The sequence below is a fragment of the Tubulanus polymorphus genome, chromosome 12, assembly GCF_964204645.1.
Source record: "Tubulanus polymorphus chromosome 12, tnTubPoly1.2, whole genome shotgun sequence".
Classification (NCBI taxonomy): domain Eukaryota; kingdom Metazoa; phylum Nemertea; class Palaeonemertea; order Tubulaniformes; family Tubulanidae; genus Tubulanus; species Tubulanus polymorphus.
Window position 1 is genome coordinate 138,832 of NC_134036.1, and position 22,353 is coordinate 161,184.

At 42.5% G+C, this 22,353-nt stretch overlaps 2 protein-coding genes across 5 annotated transcripts; one reads left to right on the plus strand and one right to left on the minus strand.

The window, feature by feature from the left end:
- Window positions 1–763: 763 nt before the first annotated feature.
- Window positions 764–16,270, minus strand: LOC141914262 (uncharacterized). The gene is made up of 10 exons (XM_074805523.1): window positions 16,175–16,270; window positions 12,147–12,300; window positions 11,870–11,947; window positions 5,063–9,608; window positions 4,832–4,987; window positions 4,436–4,512; window positions 4,195–4,360; window positions 3,900–4,005; window positions 2,551–3,729; window positions 764–2,466 (listed from the first exon to the last, which is right to left on the minus strand). Exons 2-10 carry the CDS (start codon window positions 12,288–12,290, stop codon window positions 2,142–2,144), a joined length of 6,777 nt encoding a protein of 2,258 aa, XP_074661624.1. The 5' UTR covers window positions 12,291–12,300; window positions 16,175–16,270; the 3' UTR covers window positions 764–2,141.
- LOC141914263 (vacuolar protein sorting-associated protein 72 homolog) lies at window positions 16,012–20,714 on the plus strand. 4 transcript variants are annotated; one of them, XM_074805526.1, is made up of 6 exons: window positions 16,012–16,647; window positions 16,860–17,063; window positions 17,187–17,433; window positions 17,515–17,709; window positions 20,003–20,159; window positions 20,247–20,714. In XM_074805526.1, the coding sequence occupies exons 2-6, from the start codon at window positions 16,884–16,886 to the stop codon at window positions 20,620–20,622; spliced, it is 1,155 nt and encodes a 384-aa protein (XP_074661627.1). In that variant the 5' UTR covers window positions 16,012–16,647; window positions 16,860–16,883; the 3' UTR covers window positions 20,623–20,714. The 4 variants fall into 4 exon arrangements, with proteins under 4 accessions (XP_074661627.1, XP_074661626.1, XP_074661628.1 ...); XM_074805525.1 differs by having other exon boundaries at window positions 16,637–16,717; XM_074805527.1 differs by having other exon boundaries at window positions 16,642–16,647; window positions 16,864–17,063.
- The last annotated feature ends 1,639 nt before the right edge of the window (window positions 20,715–22,353 follow it).

Genomic DNA, 22,353 nt, shown 5'->3' on the forward strand with positions numbered 1-22,353 from the left:
CTATGATATTACGCAATCGCAGTATATGCCGCGGCGGGCTGAGACGCCAAAGATAGCATAAACACTGCAACCTCCCGCGGCGTGGAGTGAATAGAAAATGAAAAACCAGTTGCCGGAGCATGGTCGGAACGTCGAAATGGTCTAATTATCATTAAAACGATTAATCTACACCAAATAAGTAAATTTTAAGCAACTGAAACTTTGCAAAAAATTGATTGTAATTGATTTTCTAATCGTTGATATAAATGATTATCCATCCAATGCGCTGGGGATAAGAAGGACTTCAATACTTCCAATGGTGATGATGGGATACCTGATACCTCAGATCTTTTATCTACTAAACACAGCTTACCTCGTGCTCAATCTCATTTGGTCCAAACAGTCGAAGGGGATCTTGTTTTGAGGGGCTGAGTTTGTGTGGCAATTCCTCAGTGCATATCTCCAAATACTCACGCCCCAGAATAGTCTAGTAGGGGCCTACTACCATAGCCTAGGCCGTTCTCAAACATAGTCTGGTCTCCGACTAAACCAAGATAGTCAAACACAAACTGTTCCACCAAAGTTCAGGCATTAAATCACGATAGTGAGCATCTTTCCTTATGACAGACGCACATTCAGAAACGCCGACCGTATAGAATTGAAATATTGAATCTTTTCTATCGTATCCACCCAGAATGGAATCCACTGGAGATAAACCAGACATAAATAGAGATAAACCAGAGATAAACCAGACATAACTATAACAATTAATTCTTTAAACTGTCTCTTAATTATTCACAACAAATTGTCACATTACAAGATTCAAACATTGGGTTAATTTAATTAAAAACATTATTACAGAGTTTGTTAAAACACGTCCAACTCAAGCGTATCTCGTTTCCAAACAATTTATCTTTCTTCAATTTACGCAGGAAGGAAATTTCAAACGATAAAATTATTGATTTCACGTGGATTTCATATCGATCAAAGTTTGTTTCGAAAAAGGAAAGTCTGGCTGATTATAAAGAGGCTACAGATTTCAATAAATGAATATTTAAACAATTTGAATTTGAATCCAAATAATCATCAAATGAAATATCAAAATGAAGGGAACGATATTCGAAATTTATCTGATTCTTTTAAATGATAAATTTAACGAAAGCCCCTTGTACGAAATAAAATATTGAATTGATTTTAATCACGATTATTTTTCAATATCCAACACTTTCAAGACAAACGACAGTAACGGTTCAGTAGCCCCTTCCACTATTCTCCACTGTGGATATAAGCCAAACTTTCCACCAAACTTTTTACAAATAATTTCCACACGTCGCCCTCTATTGACCGACCAGAGAACCATCTCCATAGTAACGCCGTTCTTTTCGTGACAGTTTACAAGATTTTTTTTTATAAAACAACACCTAATGAAGAACTAGCGCGCGTACACGTGTGGTCTTAAATCGAGGCAGGCGCAAGCACCCTCTATTGAGTAAAGTTATAACTAGATGCCGGATGCGGTTTTTCGAAAGAGAAAATATTTCTTAAATAGTGAGCAAAAAACTATCACAGAATGAAATAAATATTATTTTTACGTCGAGCCTAATTTATTTTTAGGCCGATTTCGTCAACTGTAATAAAACTCAAACCAAACAAAAACAATAACAAAAATCTAAGTCGTTTTTTAAAATGCTTAATAAATAAATATATATAGACTATTGCACCATCATCGTTTGAATCTATGTTTCTATCGTTTTAGCAAAAGTCATTTTTCACTGAACAAAGTTCTATAAGATACGGCGCCTAAATCTATCGGACATCTATCGGACATCTATCGGACATCTATAGACATCTATAGACATCTATCGGACATCAAACATTTCTAAAGTGTTTTAATAATGATAATGATTTTTGACAGGTTTCTATTTTGACTAGGTGCACTCCTAAAATATATATATATATATATAAGTAACCATTAACGACGGCTGCCTCGATTCATGACCAAATTGAAGCTAATTTACATAGCTAGAGAAACACATAGTAAATACCACTATATATCACTATATATCAATTATTAATTAATTACTCTCATTAATTAATTACTCTCATTTAGACGATTAATTTAAGTTAATAATTAAATCAATTATTTTCAAACATACACGTATTTAAACGATTATTTCACACATAACGTCTTCCTCTGATTGGCCGCCGTCTAATTCCCTTAGCAACGACGCTTCCGTACCACCGGTCTGTTGATCGTTGCTAGCGGCAACTGTAGCTATGTCGACTGATTGCTTGTGTAGTATATTAACGGCGGTTGTCTCGGTGATATCCTTCACGCTCGCACGGTGTACCAGACCGGTTTTATTACCATAGCAACAAAACAGCCAATCATCTTCCAGTTCCTTAAGCACTAACATTATATCGTTCTTATTGAAGCTAAGTTGTTCGGTTACCCCGGCAACGTGGTAGCATAAACTCTGAACGTAACTGTCAACGAAAAAAAAAAGAGAAACAAAATCATATCGAATCGGCGCCATCTTTTCCGTATTGAATGAACTAAACGATACTCACCGTTTCGGAGCCGAGATTGATTCGTCCATTCTCGGAATAGAGCGTAACTTATTACCGGCAGACGTCGTCTGTTTCTCCGTTTCACCACCAGGTGTCGTCACCGTCGTCGTCGGCTGCTGCTGCTGATCTAACAACAATTTGTCGAATACGTTTATCAAATTTTCTCCGATGCTCCAACGTTTCTGATCCGACAATCTCTCACCAGGTGGCAGCGTCGATGAAATGTTCGGTTGCGACAGCGTTTTAGCTCCGAGGCTCGGGGTTTTCCCCGTCGTCGCTGCGGCGGCTGTTGCGTTGTTATCGAAACGATACTCGGTAACGCCCTCTTTATAAACGGTTTTATCGTGCTCCGCTAGGTGGCGCGCTAGTTTCACTAACCACGTGTTAGTATCGAAGTCCTCGGCAACCGGCGTCGACGACGAGTCGCTACCGTAAAGTTCGCTGTTTAATATCTGATTATTCTTGACGATTTTCTCCACGTTTTCTCCGCCGGTGTTCGTATTATTAGATAGTTTACTGTAATCGTTATTCTGAGGGAATATATCGCTGTTCTGTCCGATCGCCGCGAGATACATCGCCAAACCCTCCATATTCCCACCACCCATCGGAGCCGACACGTTGCTAGGCGACGCCGAGGAAGACTTGGAGAAGAAGTTCGCCAGCGAATAAACCGTTTCTATCGGCGGTAACGACCATCGATTGTTACTCGGTTGCCTAGCGACGGAATGAGGGGCGTATTCTTGTTGTAGTTTTTGACCGAGGTAATCCATGGCCGACTGTGATAATTGCGTTCCATTTTCGATCCATTCTCTCGCGTGTTGCACGTAACGCATTATGTCGTTATGGCGATCGATTTGTTCGACCCCCTCGTTTTGCATGCGACACTCGGCCTCCGAGCGATGCGGCCGCAGTTTCACGCCTTGCCCCTCCTCCGAGTCGGAGTCGTCCTCCTCCGACGCTTTGTTGCTTAGCGACGCGTTACGTACGAGTTTATATTCGAAGTTACATTCGATTTGAAACGGAAGCGAAACGAGAGGTTTTACGATCTGCATCACTTCGTCGAACAAGTGCTGCCCCCTGTTGTTCGTTAGGATCATGAAGGCGTCGCCGTAGAAATGTTTACGCAACAATCGGTCCTGATTGTGAACCATTTTCATCCAATAAGGCAAAGTTTTCGCGCTGGAAATAAACGGACGAAAATTGATATTTGAGATCTCGGTATTTTCATGTATTTCGATGTATTTCAGTTTTGGATGTATTTTCATGTATTTCGATGTATTTCAGTTTTGAAAGTATTTTCATGTATTTCGATGTATTTCAGTTTTGGACGTATTTTCAATGTAACTTACTTCAATAAACCGAATATAAAAGCGTTGAATTTTGACAGAGTATTTCCCAGGTAAATTTGATGTTTCACTTCCTGTATGATATCGCTCAATCGTCGAGCAGAGGGACCTGCAACAATACAGACAGTTATAGTTATACATTCAAATCTAAGTCAATAACAACAAGAGAGTTGCTAAGAGGTTGGCTCAAGAAAACCGGCAGATGAATACCATAGCAACAATGAACTTATAATTGTCACTATGACAACTATCAACTGGTTAACTCTAACCAACCTTTCAGCGACTGGAAAAAACTTACCGCTATCAATAGATTCCTCTATCAGTTTCCAGACGCTGTTTTTAAACTGGCCGAAAAAACTGTGAATTTTCGGTTTCAACCCGTCGCTAATCAGGTTAAAAACGGCCGGACAGAGGTGTTTTAGAACGAGTATTCCAACATCTGGAGAATCAGACGATCTTCCCAACTATAAATACATCATTAAAATACAATATTAATACCCTGTAATTAAACACTGGAATTCACTCTGTTCGATTTTTACCTTCTCTTTATTAGCGCCGCCATTGTTAAAGTAATTCACCAACACATCAACCGCGTGACTCAATTCTTTCACTAAAGCTGAAATATTATAAAACACCATTTATTTCTAAAAACATCCCTAAAACTCTCTTCATAGAGTAAATACACTCATTACCACAGTTATCAGTTCTTTCACTCAAAATGAGTTAATTTGCGATGTTTCAATTTTCAACTGAGGAACTGGATCCCGAAATGTGGAACTGAGTCCAGAACTGTGGAACTGGATTCTGAACTGTGGAACTGAATCAAGAACTATGGAACTGGATCCAGAATTGTGAAACTGTGTCCAAAACTGTGGAACTGGATACTGAACTGTGGAACTGGGTCCAGAACTGTGGAACATGGTAAATAAACTCACATTTTTTATTGATTAATTCCGTGTCAATGACCTCCTCTTCTCGGAAATTGTAAGATAAAACTCTAGTTGGTGACACGGTGAATTCCTGTGGAGGAGTTTCAGAACCGAACGCGCTATCCTCACTGGTATCTGACGGGTGACAATCATCTGTATATTCTACAATATCAATTATAAACATTAGTAACCGATGACAACAGTCAGTGACAGCGTGTGTCGGGGTGGTGTACGTACCGTGATTGTTGCAGCGGTTGTCATGGTGAAGCGGAGGTGGAGGAGGCAGTAATTTACTGGTCGATGGTTGTTTTTTAGGAGATGTTCTCGGACTGCTGTACGGTGAATGATATCGAACTTCCTCCGCAAACTTCACCGATTTCTTATTCTTACGACCGTGGCAACAGTTACCGTGGAAACAAGGCATAAATGGTATGAAGCCATATGGAACCATGAATTGCGGTACGGTATGCTGACAGTAGGGGGCGACGCTACGGTCGTCGTAGTGAAACGCGTTTGGTCGCGTACGGTGATAATTACATTGTTGATTGATGTCGTCACATGACCCAAATTCAGCTCGTTGACGACGAGATTTCGAGCGCGATCGATGAGCGATTCCGTGATCGTTTTCACGCCACTCGCTAGGGGGCGCTGAACTGTCGTCGGACGCCGTGATATCCATATCGGAATACGCGTGTGACATGTGATTATCGACCTGGTCGGTACATGTAGGTTTACCAGTAGGTGGCGCCATACACACCGGCGGTGTACTGTTACGTCTCGTACTCGGTTTAATACACGGTTTTAACGGCTTCTTGTTCGAACGTTGTTGTTGCGAATCCCGATTACGGACGTCCTCTGAACTGCACCACGACGACGGACGACACCTCGCTGCGGCCGATACCGGACGACCGTTACAAGCGTGTCCCGGCGGCGGCGGTGGTGGATAATCATACATATAGGGGGCGCTGGTGAGATTCTCGTAGGAACCGTAATAAACGGGATATGGTATAAACTGAGGAGGTGGATATCCGTGATGGGGACAACACGGAGCTCCGTAAGAATGATGATGATGAGGAGGATATCTATGATGCTGATGATGATGAGAAGAATGATTAGATGAATCGTTACTGATTTCCATCGCTGATGAACCGGTAGAACTGATACCTGCGTCGCTAACCGCTCCGTCGCCGTCACTGTCATTGTTGTTGACGTTACGTTGTGCGTTCGTCACTTTCTTCTTAGTACCGGTTCTGGTTGGTAGAGGGCGGTTGAGATTGGTTTTCTGCGGTGTAGTTGTATCCGAGTCGATACTGCTCCCGCTGTCGACCGCGTTACCTCCGACTGATTGTATCTGTCTGTTCCTAGGTGGCGCTACTTTCACCGATGTACCGTCGATTCTGGGAGGTTTATCGGGAGGCGACGTCGCGAGGTTTTTATTTTCTAACCGTCCACTCGCCGATCGGCTGCGATTGGTTGGAATATCTCCGTTGACGAGCTTACGACCTCTCGTATCCGAGCAACTCGACGACGACATCAGATCATTGTTGAGGAAACTCAAATCGGGCAGATTTCTGTTCAGATACATGAAACTGCTACTGAGAGGGCGCTGTCTCTGTAAATTAGATTCCGGTTTCGGTGGATGCAGATTTGTCGGCATACTCAGCCGTTTACTGCGTTTAGACAAATAGAACGCGCCCTCGGTATCGGGGTCTCGTCCGCGTGGTCGACGCAATACGACCTGCTCACTCGCCGCAGCAGTCTCCTCCTCACTCGCCGCAGCAGCAGTCTCCTCCTCACTCGCCGCAGTCGGCTCATTGCTATTTAAATCGTTATGTAACGATGTCTGTAATGATTTCTGCGATTGTGAACCTCGTTTCAGCGAATCCGATGTTTGTATCGATTGGTCGATCGTGTTGTTAAGGGAGATTTGTCTATTGTTGCGAGTTACGCCGACGTCGAGCTCGTCTATATCTGTTTTATCGAGATTCCCGTTCGATGAACTGGGAGACATGTTTTTAGGCGATAACGAAGCTATGATCTCCTCTCTAAACGGGTTCGTTAGGGGTATATCTAACGGACTCTGTAGTAACGCGTCTGTTGTATTGGACTGGTTAAGCGAACTTTGACTGGTTACCGACACCGATATCGTTCCATCCGATTCGTTTTGTTTCCCCGTTTTAGTTTTAACCGTCGTCGCTTCGCACGAAAAGTTTGTTCGAATAAACGGCATCAGAGAGACCTCGGCAACCATCGCCGGGTTACGACAATCATCGGTAACCGGGTTACGATCCGGGGAACTGACATTCTTCCAACATATCTTACCACTAGGTGGCGCACTGGCGTAAGTAGTGAAACTGGCGAGGCTGGAGATGCTACGTTTCTGCGGAGAGGGCGTCCTCGACTCGAGGTTGTTGATCGCGTAGCTACAACTAGTCGTAGTGTTACTGCTCGTACTGGTATCCGTGGATACGTCTAACAATGCCGACTGCGTTAACGAGCTGGTATTTGAATCGCGATGCATCGTGCGGCTACTCGCGACTGACGACGTCAGACCGGATCTCGATAGTAACCCGTCATGTGACATCATCGACGTGATCCATTTCTGATATAGAGGAGACGGCAGGCGACACCTGGTGTCGTCGTTATCAGTCGATTTCGCTCGACGGAATATCTCGTATAGCGTAAACGAATGACGTTTATTAGTTTTATCGTCGGTCGTCGCGGTTCCGTTAAACGTTCTCAGCTCAGGAACGTTCTCTTTATTCTCGGATAGCGATTGAGTTATAGTCGTACACGAGCTGCTCATTAAACTCGGAGCACTTTTCCATTTAATCGAAGACGACTCCGAATAAATCGATTCTTCTTTCTTCAAGAACTCTTTCATTTCGGTGACTTTCTGCCACGAGGTCAGCGGAACCGGTTTTTTCTTCACCTGTTGTCCCCAGGTCGTTAGAGTTTTACTCGCGCTGATGTCGTGATCCGACGCACTCTTACCGACCACGTTCTGTTTCAAGGTCGTAGTCGTAGCGACGACCTCCGGTTGCATACAGCGTCGTTCGATCTGTTCGAAGTGATGTAAAGAATCATCAGTACTTCGATCCTCAGTGAAACTCATGTCTAACAACGATTTCTCCGGACAATGAATCGTCGCTAGGTTACCGCGCATTTTCTCTAGTTCGGCGATGAGGAAACGTTCCTCGGCTTTCTGTATCTCTTCCATCAATCGATCCTCGGCCCCCTCCGAATAACTCCCCGACGAATCCTCCGAATCTGTTTTTACCGTCGCGAACGTCATCAGCTGTTCGTCCGTCGTCGTCGCGGCGGCGGCCGTCTGCTCGTCGTTGCTAGGTAACGTATCCGTAGTCACGGAGACGCTGTGTAAATCGTTTTGAACGTTGTTCCAGCGTTTGAGTAGTTTATTAGAATGACGCTCGACGGAGACCTGAGCCAGACCGTCGTGGTAACTATACATCAGTTTATGCGCACAAGGTGGCGCTACTTGTACGCTATCGGACGCGGTCAGACGTTCCTCCATCAGTTTCTGACAGCCGCAATCCTCCATACTCTCGTACGCGAACGAATCCGTTAAACTTTCCAGCGATGAATTCAGATTCGGTTGTAACTCGTCGAGTAAACCCGATTCGCAGTCGTTCTCCGTCTGCTCGTCCTCCGAGTCGCTGGCGCCACCTACGTTACCGTTCCACTCCTCGGCGACCGCCGCCACTCTACGTCTCACTCCGCTGTCGTTCGCGCTCCAACTCTCGCCGTCCACGGCCATCGCCGACATATCCGAGTCGTCGTGGCAACAATCGTCGCGGTTACTACAACAAGCGACTGTCTCATCGTCGCTTACGGTTTCATTGTCATCTCCTAGCAACGGTTCCTTCTCGTTAATCGCGTAATTCTTCAATGACACGTGTAACTGAACGGCAGCTTCTGATTGGTCGAATTCTCCTTCGGAATCGGAATGTAGTTCCCTAGCGACCAGGTTACCGGTATTGAACTTCTCGACTACGACGTCATCGTTTACCCATAATTCCTCATCCTCTCCCTCGTCCTCGTCAAACTCACCGTCCGTTGATTTATTCGGGCTCCGATCGAACGACAGCATGTAATTCTCTTTCTTAGCGCAACAAGAATCCAACTTAAAATTCTCCTCGGTCGTCAAGCTCGTCGTCAAGTCCGTACGGTCGAGACTATCGGTTGAGAGGTAGGTGGCGCCACGAGGGGTACTGTGTGTAGATGAGAACAGCGCCGCGCTGCGAGAGCTGTGCGCGCTGTGAGTAGATGAGAACAGCGCCGCGCTGTGGTACGACTGGGGAGAATAAAGCTGTTCGTCTCTTAACTCCGGTAAATCAGACATCTCGGCGGAGCTGGTCGGGTCGTATCCGCTCGATCGACCGCCCTGCGAACTCGTCATCTTCTCGCTCATACTCAACTCGACGTCGCGGTAACCGTTCAATAAACACGTCTCAGATTTCGTCCTCAGTAACGTCATATCGTTGGCGCGGTCCTCGCCGTAGTCCGGTCGCGGTCCGTTCCCGCCTCCGTAGACCGCGAAGAACGACGATATATTCTCCGATTGAAACGTTTCCATGTCGATCGCGTCGTAATTAGACGAGAAATCGTCGTCATAGAAATACCCGCTGCTCGTCGACGCTTCCATTGTTGAAGAGTAAGATTTCGTTACCGGGACGACCGGATGCTGGTGGCATACGGGGCTACTGCTAGCTTCATCCCTCTCTTCGTTCTGCTGCATCATCTGTTTCTGCGGCGACCGAACCTATCACGAAATAAAATATCATCACGTTTCGATATATCGAACAATTAACGGTTAATACTCGAAATATAAAACATGATTTTTCACCTGAGAATATCAGAAATATCAACATAGTAATCCAGGACTCAGCGAGAGACTCAACGAGGACTCAGTGAGAGACTCAGTGAGAGACTCAGCGAGAGACTCAGTGAGAGACTCAACAAGGACTCAGTGAGAGACTCAGTGAGAGACTCAGTGAGAGACTCAGCGAGAGACTCAGCGAGAGACTCAGTGAGAGACTCAATGAGAGACTCAACTAGGACTCAGTGAGAGACTCAGTGAGAGACTCAGTGAGAGACTCAGTGAGAGACTCAATGAGAGACTCAGCTAGAGACTCAGCGAGAGACTCAGTGAGAGACTCAACGAGGACTCAGTGAGAGACTCAGTGAGAGACTCAATGAGAGACTCAGCTAGAGACTCAGCGAGAGACTCAACGAGGACTCAGTGAGAGACTCAGTGAGAGACTCAGTGAGAGACTCAGTGAGAGACTCAATGAGAGACTCAGTGAGAGACTCAGTCAGTAAGAGACTCTCTGTCTATGTCACACACTGTAATATTCTCTTGACTCAGTTCTGAGAAAGAACCTGGATTTACAACACATGACTCATACCGACACCGAGAACCGTCGTCCGGCAGCAGACGGATCTGAGCGCGAGACAGAGACCTCTTCAGATCAACACAAATAACATCAACAAAAAATAACGTTTCAACAATATAAAAACATAGTGACTAGCCGTTAAATATTAAACATTCTTTAACTGATTGTTTTACTGTGAATATCTCAGTCCAACGCATGGATATCAAACAGTAATAGTTGAGAGATAGAATGAGTGGTTTCTTTTTTTCTATTTGTAAATATCAATGATTAGTCATTTCATATCAATGATATCAGGTGTTTTTAAACATATCTGAAATTCTTTGCGCGCTGAGCACAGTTAAACAAACCGCAGGTGGTATGTACGTCCTATAAAAACCTGTTCATATAATCGCAATCTATTACATAGAGATATAGAAGTATTTCAACATAATATTCATCAAATAATAAACTGGACCCCGGGTTCTATAGACTGAGTATCAAAGTCAACCCTAGGGGTAAATCATTAACCAGCATCGTAGTAACAATGAGAAACCATGGTATTAGCTGGTAGATTTTAAAATGTTCTCAGCTAGGATTATTTTGCCAGCACATCTCTGATCTTCGCCCCCCTCTCACCCCAAACACCTCCCCTCACTCCCCACTCCCCCCTCTCACCCCAAACACCTCCCCTGCTCTAGTATAAACAGTCAATGATTGACTATTGATTATTGTAGATTGTATGAATCTGGTTTCTCTGGGGATTGAGAAGCAAGAAGCAGCAGAAGCAGCAGCAGCAGTAGCAGCAGCAGCAGCAGCAGTAGCAGCAGTAGCAGCAGCAGCAGCAGCAGCAGCAGCAGCAGTAGCAGCAGTAGCAGCAGTAGCAGTAGCAGCAGCAGCAGCAGCAGCAGCAGCAGTAGCAGCAGTAGCAGTAGCAGCAGCAGCAGCAGCAGCAGCAGCAGCAGCAGTCAGTGGAATCTCTCATTACATTCCACATTTAACAACCAAACCACAACCATTCGATATTCAGAAATAAGCAAAGCATTCTACACAGAATCAGCTGCGAGGAGAACTGGGAGTAGCGTGCTGTTTGAACTGTAGCGAGGAGTAGCTAGCTGTTTGAACTGTAGCGAGGAGTAGCTAGCTGTTTGAACTGTAGCGAGGAGTAGCTAGCTGTTTGAACTGTAGCGAGGAGTAGCTAGCTGTTTGAACTGTAGCGAGGAGTAGCTAGCTGTTTGAACTGTAGCGAGGAGTAGCTAGCTGTTTGAACTGTAGCGAGGAGTAGCTAGCTGTTTGAATTCATAATGAGGAGTGAAGCAAAGCAGAGGAGACACAAATACAATATATACACGCACTGAGGATATTGAACTTCAACAGAGGATTCGAGGCCATTGAAATGATGCATGAAATTTGAGAAGGTTTTAGAAATTGAAGAAATGTCCCGAAATACCCGAGAATAAGGTAGCCTGCCTGTAGAATATAGCGGGCATAGTTCCAAATACCCGAGAATAAGGTAGCATGCCTGTAGAATATAGCGGGCATAGTTCCAAATACCCGAGAATAAGGTAGCACGCCTGTAGAATATAGCGGGCATAGTTCCAAATACCTTTTGTCCGATAATAATGGTTAATGATAGTTAGTATTTATTTACCAATAGAACGTAGCGCCGCCTATAGTTAGGATTTTTAGACGCGACGCGTCGTTGCCACCGGCGACCAGGTCTCAACAGCTACAACAATACACACATAATAAACCAACGCACGCGAAATATAAATAAACATCGAAAATAAAAATACGACAAAAATTAACGAAAAAATCACAAACAATAAATCAATAATAACTCAGCAGGAGATGAGAACAGCATAGCGAGAAATAAACAGTTAATTGATTGATTAATTAATCAATTAATTATCTAATATGTTAATTACCTGATTTGAATATGGATTCGTCGTCGTCGTCGACGCTGACATGTTATCGTTGCAATCAGCGGCAACAATATCATCGGTCGCTGTACTCGTCGCTATCGGCAACCGCATCGTTCTTCCATTGTTGGACTGAACTTCCATCTTCATCACACAACAACTACAAAAATACGTAGGAACCAGTTACTAAGCAACCACGGCGAATATTAACTGATTTTTCGGTGGTTTTCAACAATTTTTTTTTAAACTTTTTTTTCGGAGCAGATGAAATTAATTTGTCACAACTTTTATTGAATACAGGAAACAATCATGAGACTTGTGCGGGGGGAGGTGTGCGGGGGGGGGGGGGAGATTTAATACATCTCAAAAAACTAATTAGAGCATGACTCCCTATTCCTGCCGTACTCCCTACAATCAATAAACTATTGGCAGCCTCTATACGAGTTGCAGCCGGAGCCGGGCTCAGTGAGAGAGAGAGAGAGAAGCTGTACCGAGCGAGGATGGATTACTCTCCAGACTCATCCCGTGTATCCATGGTAACATGAAGAGAGCCGAGCGGAGTTTGTATTGTAGAAAATATACGACAAACGTTTTATACTGCAGATACAGGGGAGGGGGGTCTGAAGGGGAGGGTCTGTAGGGGAGAGGGTTTGTAGGGGGATCTGTAGGTAGGGGGTCTGGAGGGGGGTCTGAGGGGAGGGTCTGTAGGGAGGGTCGTACATCTTTAAAACCCAGCAGAAAAAAACACCAAATTCACCAATATCAAATCCATGTAATTTCAGCGATTCAATCCCAAACTATTATGCTGTAGACACAAGGGGAGTCTGAAAGGGGGAGGGTGTCTGAAGGGTGCCTGGGTAGGTGATGTGTGCTGCGTAGTACTATGTACGGGTGGGGGGAAGGGAGAGGGGGGATACTGATGGCTGCTCATTTATTTATCACCTTCGTTAATAAACGCTTAATATGGAAATTGATTTATAAGACATAAACCTCACAGTTTATACGACACCAGTGTGCGTGGTGTTATATATAACCCTGAAGTGTGTGGCGTTATATATAGAGACCCCTGAAGCTAATCGCATATGGAAATCAATATCGAATAGAATTACAACCTTTTAAATTAGTGGGAGTCACAAACAGCCGAGAGATTTAATAAGTCAAAAACAGTGGGTTTCAATGTTTAAACTTGTGGTTTTCTCGAGGGTTTAGATAAATAAAATACACCTTCTTTCAACTCAAAACAATACCTGCTTCACTAATATAATCTATAATTCAAATATTTTTTTCCAACCAGAACAACTCTACCTGTTGTTGTTGTTGTTGCAATTGTCCACCAGGGGTCGCTGTATTCCTAACCTCCATGATTGATTTTTATTCAACAAATCCAACAATGTCGGTTTACGACGTATTCCCATTGTTCTATCGTTGCTTAGCAACACAAATCCTTCGAGACGATCACATGAGATTATCGTATTCCGATAGCGGTAGAAAATGAAATGTCTAAAGGTCGTATGTCAGATCTATGTACATTCAGTATATACGGTATCCTCGGCTAACAGAATATATACGGTATCCTCGGATAACAGTATATATCCACAACACAGTCCTACCGACTCAAACACTGATTAACTCTTTAAAAAATATCAATTTTGTTGCTATTTTCTCAGAAAAATCCTCAAAATTTCCCCGAAAATCCGTTATTTCGGTATTTTGTGAATTTGAGCGATGAAGAAAATGATCCCCAAACCGAGTACTGAAGACTCCACTGAGAAACCCCACTGAGGACTCCACTGAGAAACCCCACTGTGGACTCCACTGATGACTCTACAGAGGACTCCACTGAGGACTCTGCTGAAGTGTATATATTATACTTCCAACAAAAAATTTCTCAGAAATAAATGAAGAATTCTCGGCAGTGCTACGGCAGATGTATCCTATAACAGACTAGTGATGTAAGTGAATGACGATGAAATTGAGACTCTCAGTTATTTATCACAAATTACATCCCTAGAGTATAGTAACATATATAACTGGTAATGACAATATAATCCTAGCCGAATAGCAGCAGCAGCAGCAGCGTCCCGCAGCCTGCATGCAGCGCTGATACTTGATGGCTGCCAATAAATATAAAGTATCTAATCAAATACTGCAATATTCAAAACATCTAATTAAGCAATTTATCAATTTCATCAACACAAATATCAAAACTAGTTTAAACTGTTTCACAAACCAAATTTTAATATCCGGGGCGATTGATTTTTTTTTTAGAAATATCGGAAACAGTTTACAGTCAGTCAGTGACGTGTGACAAATATATGAATCAATATTAAACCAGCTGTGATGAGTTAAACACCCGTAGTTAAATAACAACATGTGTGAGTGTCACTCTCCTCCCCCCCTCTACCAGCGGCACTAACAACATCTCCAGTTCAATCTATTTCACAAAATACTGAACAAATTTATGAGTTATTGATGAAACGTGTGTTAATCAGTGAAAATTACAATTAAAACAAAATCCCACAATTCAAAATTTGATTGAAACAAATTTGCTCTAAATCTCGTAGAGTCAATAAACCTTTTGATTCACGAATTCCTGGCCTCTACAATTGTGGGATTCACTTAAAAACTGATAAAATCCACTCCAAACTCTACAGAATGTATTCCAAATATAACCTAAAAAGTGGATATCCTTCCACTTATTCCAATTCAAAGATTCCACTTTTACTGATAAAACATGAGAATCTATTCCCAATCTGAAGTGGATATCCTTCCTCGCGATTAGATTAATCCAAAAAACATTTCATTCCACCGAATTCCACAATCAGACAGTTCCACGAGTTCCACTATCGTGTAAATGATTTCCTACGTGATAAAATAAAGCGCGTTCACTTCAGTAAAATAGTTGTTATACACTAGAGTAGAACAGTACAGACAGACGGACGGACTGAGGAGATATTCGCAAATATGTGAGTCACAATAGATTCCTTATGCAACCCGGTAAAATACTGATACCTAAACCTAACACAGCATCCTTTATCCTCCTAGTTATCCTTCTCTTCATCTCTCTATCTCTAACAATAATAAAACACAGCCGGGCGAGATTGAAAACAGCGCGAGAGGGTGAGGAAAAACACCCGCCTCTAATTACTACAATAACCACCTTAAACGCTTCACGCTTTATCTGATAATCCTTAAATATTTTAGAAATTCTGAATTAATAAAACATTTTTTAATCGAAATATCGATAAAATCCTCAAAATCTCGACGAAAGAATCAGCATAATAACACACTACCATATACGCAGTAAGTCTGACGCATCTACTGGAGTTTATATCAAAATCTCAAAATATCTGATATTGATAGACAATATGAAATCTGACGATATTAAAACACAGAAATCTCATCAGTAAATATTGATTTTAAGATACGCCGGCAGTAAATGGATATTCTATGTACGGATCAGACAAACAAATCTCAAACACAGATTGAGATAAAAATCTTCGCAACATTATTTATTTGTGATCTATATATTTGAGGGGGTTAGTAGAGTAAGCTGTGGGAGATTACAGTCCACACCTCCTCAAATCACCCACTTCTCACAATATCAGCCTCTCTCCTTTACAAAGAATAAAATCTCTGTTTACTAATTACTAATCAACCAATTAAATTAACCTAACGAGATTAGGGTCTAATTCCAAACTTCATCGAGGAGGATATAAACACAGGCTCTCTCTCTCTCTCTCTGAGCCTATCACCAGAAGATGAAAGTCACCTTTTTCAGTTAATCAATTTGAATACTGTCTGATATTTTCCCCCATGTTTCACACATTAAATGAACGACCCTGGTGGTTTTACTGCTGAGTCTGTGATCAGCACGGTATGTATTACTCACACTCCTCCTGTACCAACACAGATGATTCCCGATTAAAATCGGACTGTCAAAACTGATCGTTAGAAATTAGTGAATTTCCGTCGGGATATATCCATCGAATTTACCATCAATAAACAGTGAAATAACTAAAATAATCTCTTACCTATTTATTTATCCCGGGCTATAGATAAAAACCCGTTAATTTGGGCGACAATCCATTCGCAAAGCGAATTACGTTATTCCGTTTTCTGACGCCATTTTGAATCATAATCCTGATGATGACATTAAACAGATTTCAGGGGTCGGGATTGATTTGGACGACGGGAAATTTTTGACAGCTTTAACAGACGGCAGTCGATTGAAATATCGAGGTTTTAAACGTTTTTTAAGCGGATTTTGTCGACATTTTCGTTTACGATATTTTTATTTCCGCGTTCACGTCAAGTGGCTCCACAATGACGAACTTTTGAATGACGCTGTAACCGCGAAATTCAACATTCAGTCGACTCTAAAACATGGATTTGGCTTGAACGCAACGTCGCCAGTTCATCGGATGAGGCCTCGGGTGAACATTTCACTCAGATGTCCGGCACCGAGGCCGAACAGGAATGATTAAATAGGCGGCGCCAGCTGACGGTAAATTTTATTTTGGTAGTTTTTGTTTACTTTTTGGCCGAAAATTGGTGTTTTCTGATAAACAGATCAAGTAAATATTTTTCTAATCGTTAGTTGTGATGTAAGGGTGGAATTTATTGATGTTGATTATTTTCTAAAAGGTTCAAATCGCTCTGATTCAGAGCCGTCAACCACAAAACAAGTCAAATTCAATTGGTATTTTATTCTCTAAGGTAGTGCACCAGTCAGTGAGAATAATGTCGTCTAATAAAGATGAGAACAGTAGCGGGAGCGGGAGTGATGGAGAGGATTATGAGGAACCGAATCTGGCGGCTCAGAGAGACAAACGTAGCACGGCCGGGACGAAGATGGCTCGACTTCTGGAGGCCGAGGATGAGGATGATTTCTACAAAACAACTTACGGTGGATTTAATGAGGTGAGATTGAGGGGGGTCGCGAGGCGGTAGGGGGAAGGGGGATCGCGGTTTCAGGGTTAGACGAGGCTTAAGGGTTAGCATCCTACAATTAACGGTCGTTGATTTAATTATTGTTAATTACAGGAAGAAGATGATTGTGAGTACGCGTCTGAAGAATCAGAAGCAGACGACGTTGACTCGGATTTCGATATCGATGAAACGGAGGTCGTCGTGGATACGGAAGAGGACGTAGATCGTCCGAAACGACGGAAACGAGGCGCCGTGACGACCAAGGCTTATAAAGAACCGGCGAAAAAACAACCAAAAATGGCGCCACCTGCCTTGAAAAAACCTAAACCAGTTCAAACCAGCGCCAGTTTACAGACTATAGGTCGTTACGAGTTAATGAAGTTTGGGTTTTTGAATTTTCGAATCGTAACAGTTTTAACGGTTTTGTTTGTTGTAATTTCAGGTAAAAAGTCGTTACGTCGAACGACGGAAAATAAATCGCAACAATTGGTGGAACGAGAGAAAGATCGAGAACATCGGATGAAAATGATGAAAGATATCGCGGCGAGGAAGAACGTGACGGAAGTTCGACGGTTAACGCAGGACGAACTTCTCGCTGAGGCTCTTATTACTGAGCAACAAAACATGAAATCACTCGGTAATTGTTAGGGAGAAAATATCCCCCCTCATCCCTCAAACACCCTCTTAAACTCGTTCTATGAATTATTGAGGGGAACAGGGAGAGAATATCCCCCCTCATCCCTCAAACACCCTCTTCTTAAACTCGTTCTATGAATTATTGAGGGGAACAGGGAGAGAATATCCCCCCTCATCCCTCAAACACCCTCTTCTTAAACTCGTTCTATGAATTATTGATGGGAACAGGGAGAGAATATCCCCCCTCATCCCTCAAACACCCTCTTCTTAAACTCGTTCTATGAATTATTGAGGGGAACAGGGAGAGAATATCCCCCTCATCCCTCAAACACCCTCTTCTTAAACTCGTTCTATGAATTATTGAGGGGAACAGGGAGAGAATATCCCCCTCATCCCTCAAACACCCTCTTCTTAAACTCGTTCTATGAATTATTGAGGGGAACAGGGAGAGAATATCCCCCCTCATCCCTCAAACACCCTCTTCTTAAACTCGTTCTATGAATTATTGATGGGAACAGGGAGAGAATATCCCCCCTCATCCCTCAAACACCCTCTTCTTAAACTCGTTCTATGAATTATTGAGGGGAACAGGGAGAGAATATCCCCCCTCATCCCTCAAACACCCTCTTCTTAAACTCGTTCTATGAATTATTGATGGGAACAGGGAGAGAATATCCCCCCTCATCCCTCAAACACCCTCTTCTTAAACTCGTTCTATGAATTATTGATGGGAACAGGGAGAGAATATCCCCCCTCATCCCTCAAACACCCTCTTCTTAAACTCGTTCTATGAATTATTGAGGGGAACAGGGAGAGAATATCCCCCTCATCCCTCAAACACCCTCTTAAACTCGTTCTATGAATTATTGATGGGAACAGGGAGAGAATATCCCCCCTCATCCCTCAAACACCCTCTTCTTAAACTCGTTCTATGAATTATTGATGGGAACAGGGAGAGAATATCCCCCCTCATCCCTCAAACACCCTCTTCTTAAACTCGTTCTATGAATTATTGATGGGAACAGGGAGAGAATATCCCCCCTCATCCCTCAAACACCCTCTTCTTAAACTCGTTCTATGAATTATTGAGGGGAACAGGGAGAGAATATCCCCCCTCATCCCTCAAACACCCTCTTCTCAAACTCGTTCTATGAATTATTGATGGGAACAGGGAGAGAATATCCCCCCTCATCCCTCAAACACCCTCTTCTTAAACTCGTTCTATGAATTATTGATGGGAACAGGGAGAGAATATCCCCCCTCATCCCTCAAACACCCTCTTCTTAAACTCGTTCTATGAATTATTGATGGGAACAGGGAGAGAATATCCCCCCTCATCCCTCAAACACCCTCTTCTTAAACTCGTTCTATGAATTATTGATGGGAACAGGGAGAGAATATCCCCCCTCATCCCTCAAACACCCTCTTCTTAAACTCGTTCTATGAATTATTGAGGGGAACAGGGAGAGAATATCCCCCCTCATCCCTCAAACACCCTCTTCTTAAACTCGTTCTATGAATTATTGATGGGAACAGGGAGAGAATATCCCCCCTCATCCCTCAAACACCCTCTTCTTAAACTCGTTCTATGAATTATTGATGGGAACAGGGAGAGAATATCCCCCCTCATCCCTCAAACACCCTCTTCTTAAACTCGTTCTATGAATTATTGATGGGAACAGGGAGAGAATATCCCCCCTCATCCCTCAAACACCCTCTTCTTAAACTCGTTCTATGAATTATTGAGGGGAACAGGGAGAGAATATCCCCCTCATCCCTCAAACACCCTCTTCTTAAACTCGTTCTATGAATTATTGATGGGAACAGGGAGAGAATATCCCCCCTCATCCCTCAAACACCCTCTTAAACTCGTTCTATGAATTATTGAGGGGAACAGGGAGAGAATATCCCCCCTCATCCCTCAAACACCCTCTTAAACTCGTTCTATGAATTATTGAGGGAACAGGGAGAGAATATTCCCCCTCATCCCTCAAACACCCTCTTCTTAAACTCGTTCTATAAATATATAATTCTGATTCTATTTATGTTCAATAAGTTCGCTCCAGTTATCGCTTTGGTTGGCTTTAAGCTGATGGGGGTGGCTCCAAACTGTGTTGGGTGGCTCCAGAGTATGGACTCCAAACTACAGCAATGAATGGTTTAATTGTTATAATTAGCTCCAAACTGTTTGGGGTAGCTCTAGACTGTGGGAGGGCTCCATACTGTGTTGGGGGGGCTCCAGACTGTTGGGTGACTCCATACAGTAATGAATGGTTTAATTGTTATAATTATAGAGGAATATACACGATTGGAACTAGAGAAGAAACGTTCACGAGTAACGAAACAAGTTTATCGCGGCCCGGTCATCCGTTATAACTCAACAACAATGCCTCTAATCGAACAGTTACCTAGCAACGAACCGGAAATCAACGTCGACGCTTTAAGTCCTACGTGAGTGTAATTAAATGTGGTCGGCAACGACAACAAAGTGAGATATATCTAATTAACGTAATATAACGTCTAATTTATATTTTCTAGAGAACCGATAAAAGAGATTCCATTCTCTACCGAACAGACGACGGAGCAGACGCAGCCGGGACAAACGGAGAAAACAAAGTTACCTCCGACCACCGCAAAATGTTCTCGAACTTTTATCACATTTACCGATGACAAAACGTTCGCGGAAGTTTTCCATCACAAGAAATCTCGTCCCCCGCCGAGACAATACTGTCCGGTTACTAGGTTACCGGCGAAATATTTCGACCCGATTACGTTGACTCCTTACGCGACGGCGCAGGCTTTTAAAGCCATCAGAGACACCTACTGGCAACACGTGAAATCACAAAATGAGAAAAAAACTAAACAGAAACAATCATCGCAACCGGCATCCCCCGTTACAGCTGCTGTATCCTAGACAACCGCTGTCCCCGGTTACAGCTGCAATATCCTAGACAACCAGCTGCAGATACTGTCTCCTCCCATCAACTGTCATCTGTATATCATTTTTCATTGATAAATAAAATTGTTTGATAAAAATTACAGGTTGTGATGCATTTATTTATTATTAGGTTGTTCTGAAGTGTTTTGAGACTGTGTGGGCCCCGGCCCTCCTCGACCAGACAGACTAACTGTGAATATAATTGCCCTCCTCGACCAGACAGACTAACTGTGAATATAATTTGAGACGTTTTAAGTCAGTTTGAAGATCAATTTGACACTAATGTTTGCACTATTTCTAGATAAATCATTTTCTATTCTATTAACTTAATGAGTGGTGACTAATGACTAGTATTTGCATTAGTTTATTTTAGGGCCGCCGATGTGATCAAGTTGATTAGTGAAACCGTCACTCAAAACTCGTATATTACAAAATGAAAATCATTTCTATCAAAAACTGGATTGTAAAGTCTTTATTAATTAAAAAGATCATCTCATTATATAAAGTATTAGCGTTGGATGACGATTGAAACAATATTAGCCCGCTACAGAAAAAATAGCGAGAGCTCCATGTCGACCGTCTAGTGCTGCCCCTATGTATGACGGTAGCGGGGAAAATGCGAACTAATATAATACTCGCTTCCCAGAGTCTTCGAACGGCCGTAGTGGACGAACTAATTACCGATTTGCGGGCCGGATTCCGAGGGAATTCTCAAATTCTGAAAACAGTTCTTAAACGTTTGAACCAAACAATTTTTCTATAAAAGAATTAACCTTAAAAGAGTAGATTTGAATCGGGATATTTCTAGTATCGTCTTGCAGCGAGCGACAGGTGTTTGTTTGTTCCCTGATTATTTGCGCGCAATTAAAATATATCGAAGAAAAAGTAAGGAGATTTTGTCAATTCAAATGATAAATGATCATTTAAATATGTAAACGAATAATTTATTCTGTATATAAATACTAATTAACTGATAAGTAAGTGAATTTTAGCTAAAAAATTGAATATAGTTACCTTAGAATTAAGGAAATATCATACAAAATTCAGAACATATTCATAGTATCATATTTAATCAGAATTAGGCACCATGCTGGTCCGTATTGTGCGTAATAAGGAAATTTATATTCCGGCGGTAAATATGCGCCGCTATTTTAGTTCACAGAAATCCCGCTATCGTTATTCATAGGGGCAGCACTGTACGGTTAAGATTTAGCTTTAACTCGCTATCGTACTGTGGCATGCGAGTAATACGGATATTTTTCTTAGCCGAATTTCGTGTATTATTTAACACGATTTAGTTGTGTATGAATATATCAATTAACTCTTTAGCTTAATCTAAGAGAACCTTGATTTTAAAACGATTTTCAAGCCATTGTTGATGAAACTATTTTTACAGCGGAATGTATTACCATCTGGTAAAGCGGCAGACTCACATGCCACAGGAAGAATTTCAAGCAAATTTAATTTTATTCTCCAAAATTGTGCATTCAACCACCTCTACCATCAAAGTTGCAGCACATGAACACTTTAACATCCCGTTTAGGTCGACCCTTCTTGGTCAGGGTTAAAATCAAACTCTCCCCTAATGAAACCAACTACAAATTTGCGCCAATAACTGGAAAAATCTGTGTAAAGACGAAACCAGTTTAATACAACTTTATTGCACTTTTTGTCCACAAGATTGAGATTCCACTGGAACCAGAAAAA